The following is a 16,294-nucleotide window of genomic DNA, read 5'->3' on the forward strand; positions in this document are numbered from 1 at the left end:
GGTGGTACAACAGCAGCAGCAGCTGACGGTGCTGCAGCAGCAGCTGACAGTGCAGCAGCAGCAGCTGACGGTGGTACAGCAGCAGCAGCAGCTGTACCACCAATAGTAGCGATGGTTGATTGGGGTTTATTATACAACCTGGCCAGCTCGGAGACACGCACTCCACTTTCATACTTATCAATGATCTTTTTCTTCATCTCTATAGTAATTCTCACCCTTCTTGCTGTAGGGTTGGCACTAGAAGCTTTCTTGGGGCCCATGGTCACTTATTTTGTAGATAAAATCACCAAAAACACTGTAATAATACGAAATGTTCCGATTGTATGCTTGGATGTTACCGCGGAGGCTGGCTGGTAAACAAAGCCACCGGCGGCACATGTGAGGCTGGCTAAGGGCGCACATTGGATGCGCCTCGGACGAACAGCGGTGAGTGGGTTTTTGAGCGGTATGCGAGGCAAAATTTTTGCGATAAAAGCGAGTGGTATGCGGATTAAACGTTATGTGATGCCGACGGTATGCGGGGGTCCACTGTATATGGAGAAAAAGAGAGAGGTTAAGAGAGTGGTGAAGCAATGTAAAAAGAGAGCAAATGAGAGAGTGGGTGAGATGTTATCAACAAATTTTTTTGAAAATAAGAAAAAGTTTTGGAGTGAGATTAACAAGTTAAGGAAGCCTAGAGAACAAATGGATTTGTCAGTTAAAAATAGGAGAGGAGAGTTATTAAATGGAGAGTTAGAGGTATTGGGAAGATGGAGGGAATATTTTGAGGAATTGTTAAATGTTGATGAAGATAGGGAAGCTGTGATTTCGTGTATAGGGCAAGGAGGAATAACATCTTGCAGGAGTGAGGAAGAGCCAGTTGTGAGTGTGGAGGAAGTTCGTGAGGCAGTAGGTAAAATGAAAGGGGGTAAGGCAGCCGGGATTGATGGGATAAAGATAGAAATGTTAAAAGCAGGTGGGGATATAGTTTTGGAGTGGTTGGTGCAATTATTTAATAAATGTATGGAAGAGGGTAAGGTACCTAGGGATTGGCAGAGAGCATGCATAGTTCCTTTGTATAAAGGCAAAGGGGATAAAAGAGAGTGCAAAAATTATAGGGGGATAAGTCTGTTGAGTATACCTGGTAAAGTGTATGGTAGAGTTATTATTGAAAGAATTAAGAGTAAGATGGAGAATAGGATAGCAGATGAACAAGGAGGCTTTAGGAAAGGTAGGGGGTGTGTGGACCAGGTGTTTACAGTGAAACATATAAGTGAACAGTATTTAGATAAGGCTAAAGAGGTCTTTGTGGCATTTATGGATTTGGAAAAGGCGTATGACAGGGTGGATAGGGGGGCAATGTGGCAGATGTTGCAGGTGTATGGTGTAGGAGGTAGGTTACTGAAAGCAGTGAAGAGTTTTTACGAGGATAGTGAGGCTCAAGTTAGAGTACATGTATGTAGGAAAGAGGGAAATTATTTCCCAGTAAAAGTAGGCCTTAGACAAGGATGTGTGATGTCACCATGGTTGTTTAACATATTTATAGATGGGGTTGTAAGAGAAGTAAATGCGAGGGTCTTGGCAAGAGGCGTGGAGTTAAAAGATAAAGAATCACACACAGGGTGGGAGTTGTCACAGTTGCTCTTTGCTGATGACACTGTGCTCTTGGGAGATTCTGAAGAGAAGTTGCAGAGATTGGTGGATGAATTTGGTAGGGTGTGCAAAAGAAGAAAATTAAAGGTGAATACAGGAAAGAGTAAGGTTATGAGGATAACAAAAAGATTAGGTGATGAAAGATTGGATATCAGATTGGAGGGAGAGAGTATGGAGGAGGTGAATGTATTCAGATATTTGGGAGTGGACGTGTCAGCGGATGGGTCTATGAAAAATGAAGTGAATCATAGAATTGATGAGGGAAAAAGGGTGAGTGGTGCACTTAGGAGTCTGTGGAGACAAAGAACTTTGTCCTTGGAGGCAAAGAGGGGAATGTATGAGAGTATAGTTTTACCAATGCTCTTATATGGGTGTGAAGCATGGGTGATGAATGTTGCAGCGAGGAGAAGGCTGGAGGCAGTGGAGATGTCATGTCTGAGGGCAATGTGTGGTGTGAATATAATGCAGAGAATTCGTAGTTTGGAAGTTAGGAGGAGGTGCGGGATTACCAAAACTGTTGTTCAGAGGGCTGAGGAAGGGTTGTTGAGGTGGTTCGGACATGTAGAGAGAATGGAGCGAAACAGAATGACTTCAAGAGTGTATCAGTCTGTAGTGGAAGGAAGGCGGGGTAGGGGTCGGCCTAGGAAAGGTTGGAGGGAGGGGGTAAAGGAGGTTTTGTGTGCGAGGGGCTTGGACTTCCAGCAGGCATGCGTGAGCGTGTTTGATAGGAGTGAATGGAGACAAATGGTTTTTAATACTTGACGTGCTGTTGGAGTGTGAGCAAAGTAACATTTATGAAGGGGTTCAGGGAAACCGGCAGGCCGGACTTGAGTCCTGGAGATGGGAAGTACAGTGCCTGCACTCTGAAGGAGGGGTGTAAATGTTGCAGTTTAAAAACTGTAGTGTAAAGCACCCTTCTGGCAAGACAGTGATGGAGTGAATGATGGTGAAAGTTTTTCTTTTTCGGGCCACCCTGCCTTATTGGGAATCGGCCAGTGTGATAATAAAAAAAAAAGATACTTCTGTTCTATCAATTGAGCACAAGAAATCGCCAAGTTAACTGTTTCAACTACAAAATAAAGTGATGGGAAATGGGTAATTTGGCCAATCTAATGCAAAGCTCAAAATATTCCAGTTTCAAAACAGGGTCCAGAATAAACAGTGCAAGCATTCCTGGCACTAAACTAACATTTCCTCTGTTCATTAGTTACATTTTCAGGCTTTACAAATGAATTCCATTTTTATTTTTTATTCGTGTAATGAATTTTTATTCAAACCAAAAAATAGAAGATTTACTGTTATGCAATATTGTAATAATTGTATAAATAATATCACCACATTTGTGAACATATATTAGACCCACCAGCTATGTTTGGACAGTTTAAGGGTTAATGTTTTTGTAGATGAATGGTTCAGAGAACCGACATGTTGATAAATTAGACACATGTGCAACTCTTGGGTATTTTTATTGAGTAAACGTTTCGCCACACAGTGGCTTCATCAGTCCATACGTAGGAGAAACTTGAAGAACAGGAGGAGAATGAGGTAATCAGTCCCTCAACCTTGAGTCGATGTGTTCAGTCCATCAATCTTGAATAGAATACGGCATATCAGCGGAGAAGCAGCTTATAAACCATGTGGCAGGAGAGGTGCAGCAGTCATAGGTCGTGTCACATTTGTTCAATGTGGAAGTAGGTCGTGCCCAAGAATTAGGCAAGCGAAGAATTCCTAAGTATTAAGATCCCAAGAAGTTGCAGTGTCTGACAGATTTGTAGATGAATGGTTCAGAGAACCGACATGTTGATAAATTAGACACATGTGCAACTCTTGGGTATCTTTATTGAGGAAACGTTTCGCCACACAGTGGCTTCATCAGTCCATACGTAGGAGAAACTTGAAGAACAGGAGGAGAATGAGGTAATCAGTCCCTCACCCTTGAGTCGATGTGTTCAGTCCATCAATCTTGAATAGAATACGGCATATCAGCGGAAAAGCAGCTTATAAACCGTTTGGCAGGAGAGGTGCAGCAGTCATAGGTCGTGTCACATTTGTTCAATGTGGAAGTAGGTCGTGCCCAAGTATTAGGCAAGCGAAGAATTCCTAAGTATTAAGATCCCAAGAAGTTGCAGTGTCTGACAGATTTGTAGATGAATGGTTCAATTGCACATGTGTCTAATTTATCAAGGGTTAATGTATATCTAACTCACATTAAGAAAGTCTTAACATAACCCACAATTATTAATTTATTGGTTGACATCACAACATTCTTATTTGTCATTTTTAGTTGATGTATTCATTATTATTACTATGTTCATCTTAAATGCAAATGATGTATCTATGAAATTATTACTTAGGAAGAGCACAAAAATTAATTGGAATCCATATATGGTGTGTCAAGTTTGCAATAAAAATTCAGAGTTTACATGTAAAATAGAAGGCCTGCATAGAAAATTGTTTCTAAGATTGTGGGCTGATATTTATTTATACCTAACAGCAACCACGAGAACTGGTGTTGCCTTACATCATTGAGCGCAAAAGAATGGACGATCTGGCCTCGAGCATCAAAGATGGAAGATTCCATGAGCAAAAGTTTCGCCTCAAGAGGTGTGGCCTCTCAAAGCCTCTGTATCTTGTGGAGGAATATGGCAGTCAGAATCTCAGGTACAGGCTAACATTGGTATTATTAATGTGTAATGATGCAGTCCAACTCAAGTGATTTTACTGGTGTGGATTTTCTTCCTTTTTTGCAAATTTGTTTATGTGATGACCCTATTTGTAGCAGAAATTTACAATATGCAGTATAATTTTTCTCTTAGCATTTTAGCATTAGAAATCTTCCTTATGAAGAAAGATTGAAGACTCTTAAATTACATTCACATGTTAGACGAAGAATGAGGGGAGACATGATCGAAGTGTATAAGTGGAAGATTGGTATTAATAAAGGGGATATAAATAAGGTCTTGAGGATATCTCTCCAAGAGAGAACCCGCAGTAATGGATTTAAATTAGATAAGTTTAGATTTAGAAAGGATGTAGGAAAGTATTGGTTTGGAAATAGGGTAGTTGATGAGTGGAACAGTCTACCTTGTTGGGTTATTGAGGCTAGGACTTTGGGTAGTTTCAAATTTAGGTTGGATAAATTCATGAGTGAGAGGGGTTGGATTTGAGTGGGACTTGCATATCAGAGCTTATTTCTTGGGTAGCATTGAAAATTGGATTGGCAAATGTTTTGTTAGTGGGATGAATTGTAATGGACCTGCCTAGTATGGGCCAACAGGCCTGCTGCAGTGTTCCTCCTTTCTTATGTTCTTATGTGATCACCCCCCTTCCCAAGTCCAACACTACTTTATTTTTTAACGATAAGTCTTTAACCCCTTTTAGTGGCCATCACATAGAACTATGTCACTGAGGTCAGGCTCACTCGTGTAGTTCTACACCATGAGATCATTTCACTCAGATAAGCTGTGAGTGGTAAATTTTAGCCTAGATATGAGAGAATGGGTCTGTACAGTGATTATGCACGGTATTAAAAAAATCCTGCCTCATGTGGTGCATGATAAGAAAAGCAAAACTCTGTGTGTAAGGTTTAAAATAGCAAATTTGAGGTGTTTTCTCAGATGGTTTTTATGGTTTTATTGGCTGTTTCTTGGTATCATTTGATAGAATGGATGACATTACTAAAAGATAATTGATTTGGGTTCATTTCTGGAATGGAAGTAGGATGAAATTGAGCACAAACTAGCAAAAACATTCAATTTTTACTGATTTTTCCTGAAGATGGGTAGAGTTTCCCTACAACCCCTAGTCTGTTTTATGGGATTAAAAGGTCTGATTCAATTATTGAGATGCTGTAAACAATGACAAATTATTCCTGGTTATATTTTATTTTTGTGTGATTGTGAATTCAAAATAGAAGACAAGTATAATATAGGAGAGAACTAGGATGTGACTAATGAATAGAAAAAATGTTTTAGTGCCAGGAATGTCTACATTGTTTATTTTGTGTAAAATTGGCCAGATTACTGTCTTTGTGCACTTTATAGGGTGGTTGAAATAATTGTGTTCTGTCGATAGAATAGAAGGCATACTAGTGAAATAGCTAAGAATTTGGTCAAATGGAGCAGTGGAATTGGTTTAAAAGAGGACTCAAATTGGGCAAAATCGCCAGTGTGCGTAGACTGCTAAATTTATGCCAGCGTAATTCCATAAATTTTCCAACAAATTTCTTACTTTTGGTGTTGTTACCTTCAGAAAAAGATTCTCTACCATTCAGAAGAATTTTTTTTAAAGTGGACATTGAGAGCATTTCAGTGGACCCCTGGATTAAGTAATTAATCCATTCCAGAGAGAGTGACTTATTCTGAATTAATTTTCCCCATAAGAAATAATGGAAATTCAATTAATCCGTTTCAGATACCCAAAAGTGTTAAAAAAAATGTTTTCCACATGAGATATACATTTACCTACACAGAAAACAATGATATATGAAGAATAAAGCAATAATAACATCACACTTACCTTTATTGAAGACATGGTGATGTATGGAAAACAGGAGGAGGGGAGAGGATGGAGGAGTTTACAATTGTTTGGAAGGGGAATCCTCTTCCATAAAGACTTCAGGTATCAAGTCCTTATCCTGGGTTATTTCCCTTTTTTGTTTTTTAATGCCACTAGGACCAGCTTGAGAGTCACTGGACCCTTGTCGCTCAAAAAAGTGTTCCAGAGAGGTCTGTTTCTGGCGTATGTTAGGAATTATGTTGGGAGAGAGGACAAGATAATCCTTCAATATGACACTAATATCAGCTCTATGGCTTATTTATCTAGCACAATTCATCTAATATGACATAATAAACAATATTAATAACATAGAAACATGATATATACTCTAGATTGAATAAAATATGGCACTGAGAATGTCATGAGTGGTGGTGTGTTGTTTGTTGTTGGGTGTATAAGGGCCACTGAAAGATAAGCCTTACATAGTGGTGGTGAAGGCGGCAGCAGAGGCAGTGGTATTAGTCAGTAGCCCTATATACCTCTAACAACAATGGAGGAGTCAATTTCATGTTGTCCTTTTTCTGTCAATTAATTGCTTAATTTACTTGCTACACTGTTAATGCTACACTTTATCTCTGGCTGGCACTATAGCCTTTATTGACTCCTGCTTCTTTAGTATCATACATATTGCAGATTCACTGAAAAAGGCACATTTTCCCCTCTCAGCCCTTTACCAATGGGCTGGCTGTCAGTAGAAGCTTTCTTTGGGTCCATGGTGGCTTATTTTGCAGTTACAAGCACTAAAAAGAATAGAATAATACAAAATGTATCATATGAATGCATGGGATAGTCCTCACTGGCTGGTAAACAATGGCACACTGGGGCTGTACATGGAGTGTTGGGGCTGCTCAGGCAGTGTGGACACGTTCCAGACGAATGACTTATACTGAGTTCAGTGACGTTCACCGAGCCAATATTTTGATGAAAAAAAGTTACTTTTTCTGAATATTACTTATTCCGATGACGACTTAATCCAGGGATCCACTGTATTAACCGTTTAACTGTCAAGATTCCTGATCACAGACTTGCTTTCAGTGTCAAAAAATATATAAAAAAAAAAAAATTCTTACCAATATCCTAAGAATATTTTTCTGATTGTTTTAAAAGAAAAAAAAATTTACGATCAGTACCGACCAAGATTTAGAGACGTGAAGTTGATAGAAAGTGAACCGCTTACGGCAACATCAGCGACTGCCGCTCACTCTGTAATATTATTTTTACTTTTATTCTATTTTTTCTTATCTTTTCTAATATTTTTCAAGTAACTTCTATGGCCTGTGAGACCAGTACATGTAATGCATCTTCTATATATATCCACTCATATGCAACACGATAACCGCACAAATATTGTTATCTTTATATTGTTTACAAAACTTGTTTACACAAACCAACAATTAAAAAAGTTGTTTATTACTATTGTTCTGTAATATATATACACACACAGAGTCATTGGACATGTTCCTAGAACTGTTACAGCTTGTGGGACTCTTTGAAACATGGTCTTATGCTCAGTGCTGTTTTACACTCCTCACACATTAAACAAGTGTGTCTGCAATTTTGTGGGCAGGTTGTTGTGGTTGTGATTATGCAGGTTGTTGTGGTGTGTGGGTGGTTGAAGGTGGCCTTTTGTTGTGGATGTGCTAAGTCAGCGGCATGGCTACCAGCCTGGGGTGCTGCTGGTGTTACATGATGTATTACACCACCACCTGCTGCCACATGTACATTATCCATCCCAATTGTAACATTGCCTATTACCTATACCGTCTTCCCCAGCAACCATGCTGTCTTCCCCACCAACCATGCTGTCTTCCCCACCAACCATGCTGTCTTCCCCACCAACCATGCTGTCTTCCCCACCAACCATGCTGTCTTCCCCGCCAACCATGCTGTCTTCCCCGCCAACCATGCTGTCTTCCCCGCCAACCATGCTGTCTTCCCCGCCAACCATGCTGTCTTCCCCGCCAACCATGCTGTCTTCCCCACCAACCATGCTGTCTTCCCCACCAACCATGCTGTCTTCCCCACCAACCATGCTGTCTTCTCCACAAACCATGCTGTCTTCCCCACCAACCATGCTGTCTTTCCCACCAACCATGCTGGCTTCCTCACCAACCATGCTGTCTTCCCCACCAACCATGCTGTCTTCCCTACCAACCATGCTATCTTCCCCACCAACCATGCTGTCTTCCCCACCAACCATGCTGTCTTCCCCACCAACCATGCTGTCTTCCCCACAAACCATGCTGTCTTCCCCACCAACCATGCTGTCTTCCCCACCAACCATGCTGTCTTCCCCACCAACCATGCTGTCTTCCCCACCAACCATGCTGTCTTCTCCACAAACCATGCTGTCTTCCCCACCAACCATGTTGTCTTCCCCACCAACCATGCTGTCTTCCCCACCAACCATGCTGTCTTCCCTACCACGCACACCATCTTCCACACCAACCATGCTGTCTTCCCTACCATGCACACCATCTTCCCTACCAACCATGCTGTCTTCCCTACCATGCACACCATCTTCCACACCAACCATGCTGTCTTCCCCACCACCCACACCATCTTCCCCACCAACCATGCTGTCTTTCCCACCACCCACACCATCTTCCTCACCAACCATGTTGTCTTCCCCACCACCTACATGGAAATAAGTCACTTTGACTTTTTTAGGTTATCCCAGGTTCTCTACACATATGCTGCTATGTATGATAATCTATTTAACTGTATTTGTGTATACCTGAATAAACTTACTTATTCTTTGAGATATGGGAAAATATGAGTTTCCTCTTTCTCTGTGGTACAACTGAATATGAACGAGACGGCCCAGCATCAGAGGTGGAAGGTTGATGGTTGTCTGGGTTTTCAGCACTATTTCTGGTGTCCTGGGCATTGCCTTCGGTCACAAACTCCTCAAAACCATGAAATTCATCTTCACTGACACTTCCAACTGTGTTAGAACTATCGCTTGGGAAGGAAAGAGTCCCATTGCACTGGGGAGTGAGGTATTCCTTACCACTAGGCATGGTGAACAAGGCGTTCTGAATTGGCACTCCCACAGTGCACTGTGGCCTCCCTGATTTTTTTTATACTGTGCACACTGACCACACAGACCCATTCTCTCACATGTAGGTCTACCAGCTTTCTCCCACTAAATTTGAAGCCGCTAGAATTTTGGCATAATGCTACTGTACCAACACTGGCTTGCAAACTGTAATATTATGGCACTGACAGTGAAAGGGTTAATATCAGGGGTCTGGATAGTGGTTTATATTGACATAAGATTGACTGACCAGAGAGAAAACAGACTTGGGCATAGGACAGGTAATGAGCATTTTCTGGATGAAATTTTTTTGTTTAGTTTATTATTTAGGTGCCCTGTTCCAGGTCAGAAAGGAATAGATAACCTGCCAGATAAAGTCTGGTTGTACTGACACAAAGTCTGGACTAATGGCAGAGGATCAGAGAGCAGAGGGGACATGGATGGGGCCAGGGAAGGGATATCACTTTTCCCCAGGTAGTTGATTCAAAATTTATAATTATGTGGTATCGTTTTATTGTGCTTTGGTCATTATTTTTTTAACACACTGTCTCTCGCTAAGGCAGGGTGACCTGAAAAAGAATAAATTAAAACTTTTCTTCTTTTTACATTTATTAACCCCTTGACTGTCGCAACCCCCAATCCTGAGGTGTCTCCTGGTGTCGCAAAATTTAAAAAAAAAAATTATTTTTTCTTGTGAAATGATAGAGAATCTTTTCCTGATTGTAATGACACCAAAAAAAACGAAATTTGATGGAAAACTGACAGAATTACGCTCTTGCGAAGTTAGCGACCTTGGCGATATTTTCAAATCGGCGATTTCGCCCACTTTGAGCCCTATTTTCGGCTAATTCCATTGTTCCAGTCGACGAAACTCATAGCTATGTCTTTAGAACTCCGTTTTTTCTATCGACTGAGTACAAGAAACTGCCCATTTACCAATTTCAACTACCCAATAACGTGGTCAGAAATTTGCAATTTGGCCAATTTCATGAAAATTTAAAAATATGACAATTTCAAAATAAAGTCCAGAATGAACAATGCAGACATTCCTGGCTCTAAAATAACATTTTCTTTGTTCATCAGTCATGTCTTCAGGTCCCTCTGATATTACTCTTGCTTTCTATTTCAAATTTTTATTCAAACAAAAAATAGAAGATTTACTATTATGCAGACTACTCCAATACTGTAATAATTGTATAAATAACATGAACCAATTCATGACTGCATATTAGAATGGCTAGTTGGACATTTATTGGAAAATGATGTCATTTGTTTACTTTTGAACATGGGCAAAAATCAAACATTTCCCCTACTTTGAGCTCCATTTCCAGGTTCTTGTTATAGTAAAATCAATCAAAATCATCTCTTTTTCTATAATATTTCTTCCATTCTATCAAACGAGACCAAGAAAACGAGAATACACCCATAAATACTATAAGAAAATTGACCACAAAGTCGGCATTTTAATTAAAAAAACGGTCGGATTTTTTTTTTCTCATTATGCACTGCGTGCTCCAGGATTTTTTTTATGTGGTGCACACTGACCACACAGACCCATTCACTCACATGTGGGCCTACCAGCTTTCTCCTTCTTGATTTGAAGCCGCTAGAATTTATGAGTATATATACGTCAAACACAGTACCACGTAAGACGTATATATACGGCCGCGGCAGTCAAAGGGTTAATTTATACAAGAGAAGGGGTTACTAACCCTTTACTCAAATGTATTTGGTTATATTGGAAGTAAATAAATGTAAGCAAAACCTGTCTCTAGGACAAGGTATTTGGCAGGCCCCTTTCTGAAACTGTCATTCTATGTCGATAAATTTTTGAAAAAAAAAAAAATTATTTTTTCTTACGAAATGATAGAGAATCTTTTCCCGATGGTAATGACACCAAAAGTTCGAAATTTGGTCGAAAACTCAAGGAATTACGCTCCCGCGAAGTTAGCAGTCTCGGCGACATATGCATATCGGCGATTTCGCCGACTTTGAGCCCTGTTTTCACTCAATTCTGTTGTACCAGTTGACCAAACTCATAGCTATTTCTTTAGAACTCCATTTTATCTATCAGCTGAGTACAAGAAACCGCCCATTTACCAATAGGAACTACCCAATATAGTGGTCAGAAATTGGCAATTTGACCAATTTCACGCAAATTAAAAAAGATGCCAATTTCAAAATAGGGTCCAGAATAAACAAGGTAGACATTCTTGGCACTAAAATAACATATCCTCTGTTCATTAGTCACATCTCTAGGCCCCTCTTATATTATTATTGCTTTCTATTTTGATTTTTATTCATACAAAAAAAATAAAAAATTTACTGTTATGCAGACTACTGCATTATTGTAAAAATAGTATAAATAATATCAGTGCACTAGTGAAAGAATATTAGACTTCCCAGTTGACGTGTATTGGACGTGTGGTGTGATTTGTTTACTCCTGAACATTGGTAAAAATCGAACATTTCCGCTATTTTGAGCTCAGTTTCAAGGTCGTTTTCATCGTCAAAGTAATGAAAATCATCTCTATTTCTGTAATATGTTTCCATTTTATCACCTAAGACCATGAAAACGCGAATACAACGATAAATACTATACGAAAATACACCTCAAAGTCGGCGTTTTAATCCAAAAAAACGATCAGTTTTTTTTTCTCATTACGCAATGTGTGCTGCAGGATTTTTTTTATGTGGTGCACAATTACCACACAGACCCATTCTCTCACATGTGGGCCTACCAGCTTTCTCCCGCGTGATTTGAAGCCGCTAGAATTATTGAGTATATATACGTCAGAAACAGTGGCGCGTAAGACGTATTTATACGGCGTAAACAGTCAAAGGGTTAAACTGTCCAAACGTAGATCTACGTTTTCACTGCTAGCGCTCCAAACATAGATCAACGTTTTATTTTTCTTGCCTCCAAATTTGGCATGATTGACCTGAGATGCCTGATCATTATAGAATGAATCTTAACACTCGGTGTGCACAATATTAAAAAAATGTGGGACCACTTAGTACCTTGTGGGAGCACCAATTCAAGCGAGTGCCAGCTAGAGCAAACAGGACGTCAAACACCAGGGAATTACTTATGTCATGTCATATTAATTAACACTCCCCTTTTAAGAGGAGAGTGATGCTGACCCAGAGTTTAAATGGATGTGGCACAAGTGGTTGAGGATATATCAAAAACCTCTATAATAACCCATGTGCAACATTTGTGCCACATTATTTCAATTTTCAAACCAATGGTAGTGTCATCCTGCCAGAATGTGCTATAACCTACACCCTAAGTAAAGAGAAATGATTCTGGAACATGTGTAATGCATATTTGGCAGGCCAGCTGGGTGGCTGGCTAGGTGGCCAGCTGGCTGGCCGGCTGGGTGGCCAGCTGGCTGGCGGCTGGCTGATTTACTTTGGCTGTCTGTATCTGTCTCTATCTCTGTCTCTATTTCACAGGTACACATGAGTGCAATTATCATATATAGTGTAAATTACCTAGGATAACCCAAAAAATCCAAAGTGCTGTACTCTGCTTATAGATAAAAGGCATAATAAGCATGTCTGGCAGTACTCATTTTCATTTGATCAGGAATCAGACGTGATGACTCTACATCATGTGTGTAATACCTGTTGGTTCATGAGTGGCTCTCTCTGAGACAGAGAGAGAGAAAAGCAGACAGACAGGAAGACAGAGACACACAGGCAGACAGAAAGATACACAGAGACAGGGCTAAACAGACAGACAGACAGATAAACAGATAGACAGACAGGTTTATGTGTAACAGTGAGAACAAATGAAGCCAAGGTTCACTGGAATAGTTCACGATCATCAGTATCAGAGTGCTGCACTGTCAGCAGTGGAGTGACACTTGTCTTACACCATGCTTCAAGGAGTTTCATATATACTCCAGCATGTAACATTGCTGGGATCTATAAATACTTTGTATATATTTTTATAGACAATAGTATGTGACAAAGACAGGTGAAAATGTTTACCTCTCAGTGTTTTTGTGACTATTTGATTACTATTTCAATACCAAATATTAGCATCAGAACAAAGATTGGCTATAAAATCACAAGAATTACTATAAATTGTAATTATTAAAACATAAAAATTACATAAATTAAAATAAAAATGAGGAAAAAGGTATATCGGCAACGCTTCTGCAAGCGGCAGGACTCCATGCTGCCTTCAGTTGAGCATCCAGTGCCAACTTCATGGCCTTATATCTCGGTAAATACTGACCTTAAATTTTTTTGGTCTTATTACATGCTGAAAATTGCCCTCTGTATTTAAAAATGTATTAAAACTTCTTTTTTTTTTTTTTTTTTTTTTTTTTTTTTTTTTTTTTGTTTTTTTTTTTTTTTTTGTTTTTAATATTCAGAGCACTAGCGGTGAAAATGTAGATCTATGTTTAGACAGTTTAACCCTTTGAGGGTCGAAAGGCCCTCTCCGAAACTCATTCTCAGGGTCGGCCAAATTTAAAAAAAAATAATAATTTTCTCTTATGAAAAGATAGAAAATCTTTCCCGATCATAATGACACCAAAAGTTTGAAATTTGATGGAAAACTTACTGAATTATGCTCTCGTGAAGTTAGCGGTCTCGGCGATGTTTAAGCATTGGCGATTTTGCCCACTTTGAACCCCATTTTCGGCCAATTCCACTGTACTAGTCGACAAAAAACATGAATATTTCGCTAGAACTCCATTTTTTTTCTATCGAATGAGTGCAAGAAACCACCCATTTATCAATTTCAACTATCCAGTACAGTGGTCAGAATTTAGCAATTTTGCCAATTTCACACAAATTTCAAAAGATGCCAATTTCCGAATAAGGTCCAGAATAAACAAGAAAGACATTCCTGGCACTAAAATGACATTTCCTCTGTTCATTAGTCATGTCTCAAGGCCCCTCTTACATTCTTTTGCTTTCCACTTTGAATTTTTATTCTCACAAAAAATAGAAGATTTACTGTTATGCAGACTACTGCATTAGTGTAAAAAATGGTATAAATAATATTGGGGCACTTGCGAAAGAATATTAGACTCACCAGTTGACGTGTATTGGAGGCTTGGCATGATTTGTTTACTTTTGAACTTTGGTAAAAATCGAACATTTCTGCTACTTTGAGCTCAATTTCAAGGTACTTTTCATTGTAAAACTAGTCAAAATCATCTCAATTTCTGTAATATGTCTTCCATTCTATGAATTGAGACCAAGAAAACTAGAATATAACAATAAATACCATACAAAAATACAGTGCAAAGTCGCTGTTTTATTCCAAAAAAACGGTCAAAGTTTTTTTTTTCTCATTATGCACACTGTGCTGCAGGATTTTTTATACTGTGCACACTGACCACATAGACCCATTCTTTCATATGCAGGCCCACCAGCTTTCTCCCACTAGATTTAAGGGCGCTAGAATTTAGGCATACAAGTACATCAAAAACCCTGGGTCGTGAGCCGTACTAGTACGGCCGAAACCCTCAAAGGGTTAAGGGTTAATAACTAGATTATTTCATACTTTAGCATAGCCTAGTATTCATCAGTATTGCAAACTACTATTTAACTTTTTCACTGTCATGAGCCCTGTTCGCAAACTTGCTCCCAATGTTGAAGAATCTTCAAAAACAAAAACAAAAATTTACAGTAGACCGTTATTTAACACGGTAGTTACGTTCCTGAAAACACTATTAGGTAAAACCGTGTGAGATGAACAGAAGAACTTACGGGAAAAATAGGGTTACGTTCTTGAGTGCCCCTGAAAAGTAAAAACAACTTTTTTTTAGGCCTCCACATCTTAAAAAAATAAAAGTGAATATGTAAGTGTTGTTCATTGTTGTGATGTATTATGTTGTTTTTACTGCTTAAGACTACAAATGTAACAGAAATAATAGTATTTCTTACCTTAAACTGTGGGTGCTGGTGTTTGTGGATTATTGTGAGGAGAGTGGAGAGTTATGTTGTGGTCCTACTGGGCTGAGGTGGATGGTAGAGGTTCTGGTACTGAAGTTGATGGTTGTACTGGAGTGTCTTTGTCATTCAGTCAATCAAGTCATTCAGTAAGTCAGTCAAGCCTTTCAGTAAGTCAGTCTAGTGATTCAGTAAGTCAGTCAAGTCATTCAGTAAGTTTCAAGTCATTCAGTAAGTCAGTCAAGTCGTTCAGTAAGTCAAGTCATTCAGTAAATCAGCCAAGTCATTCAGTAAGTCAAGTCATTCAGCAAGTCAGTCAAGTGATTCAGTAAATCAGTCAAGTCATTTAGTAAGTCAGTCAAGTTATTCAGTAAGTCAGTCAAGTGATTCGGTAAGTCAGTCAAGTTATTCAGTAAATCAGTCAAGTCATTCAGTAAGTCAGTCAAGTCATTTAGTAAGTCAGTCAGGTTATTCAGTAAGTCAATCAAGTCATTCAGTAAGTCTCGAGTGATCCAGTAAGTCAGTCAGGTTATTCAGTAGGTCTCAAATGATTCAATAAGTCAGTCAATTCATTCAGTAAGTCAGTCAAGTCATTCAGTAAGTCAGTCAAGTCATTTTGTAAGTCAGTCAAGTCATTCAGTAAGTCAGTCAAGTCATTAAATCAGTCATGTCATTCAGTAAGTCAGTCAAGTCATTTAGTAAGTCAGTCAAGTCATTCAGTAAATCAGTCAAGTCATTTAGTAAGTCAGTCAAGTCATTCAGTAAGTTAGTCAAGTCATTTAGTAAATCAGTCAAGTGATTCAGTAAGTCTCAAGTGATTCAGTAAGTCAGTCAAGTCATTCAGTAAGTCAGATCATTCAGTAAGTCAGTCAAGTCATTCAGTAAGTCAGTCAAGTCATTCAGTAAGTCAGATCATTCAGTAAGTCAGTCAAGTCATTCAGTAAGTCAGTCAAGTCATTTAATAAATCAGTCAAGTCATTTAGTAAGTCAGTCAAGTGGTTCAGTAAGTCTAAAGTGATTCAGTAAGTCAGTCAAATGATTCAGTGTCAGATGATTCAGTAAGTCAGCCAAGTCATTCAGTAAGTCAGTCAAGCCATTCAATAAGTCAGTCAACTCATTAAGACAGTCAATTCATTAAGTCAGTCA

At 39.1% G+C, this 16,294-nt stretch overlaps 2 protein-coding genes and 1 long non-coding RNA gene across 5 annotated transcripts in view; 2 read left to right on the forward strand and 1 right to left on the reverse strand.

The window, feature by feature from the left end:
* The window catches only part of mus81 (mus81 structure-specific endonuclease subunit), a 355,921-nt gene that overhangs the window by 235,607 nt on the left and 104,020 nt on the right, over positions 1–16,294 (forward strand). For both annotated transcript variants that reach the window (XM_070083779.1, XM_070083780.1), the window contains one exon: positions 4,127–4,293. In XM_070083779.1, the coding sequence (XP_069939880.1) occupies positions 4,127–4,293 (167 nt within the window). The remainder of the gene's footprint in view (positions 1–4,126; positions 4,294–16,294) is intronic.
* The window catches only part of LOC138852519 (uncharacterized), a 389,852-nt gene that overhangs the window by 207,776 nt on the left and 165,782 nt on the right, over positions 1–16,294 (reverse strand). The gene's annotated exons all lie outside the window — the stretch shown is intronic.
* The window catches only part of LOC128688062 (intraflagellar transport protein 74 homolog), a 694,157-nt gene that overhangs the window by 103,291 nt on the left and 574,572 nt on the right, over positions 1–16,294 (forward strand). The gene's annotated exons all lie outside the window — the stretch shown is intronic.

The sequence above is a fragment of the Cherax quadricarinatus genome, chromosome 10 (assembly GCF_038502225.1).
Source record: "Cherax quadricarinatus isolate ZL_2023a chromosome 10, ASM3850222v1, whole genome shotgun sequence".
Taxonomy (NCBI): domain Eukaryota; kingdom Metazoa; phylum Arthropoda; class Malacostraca; order Decapoda; family Parastacidae; genus Cherax; species Cherax quadricarinatus.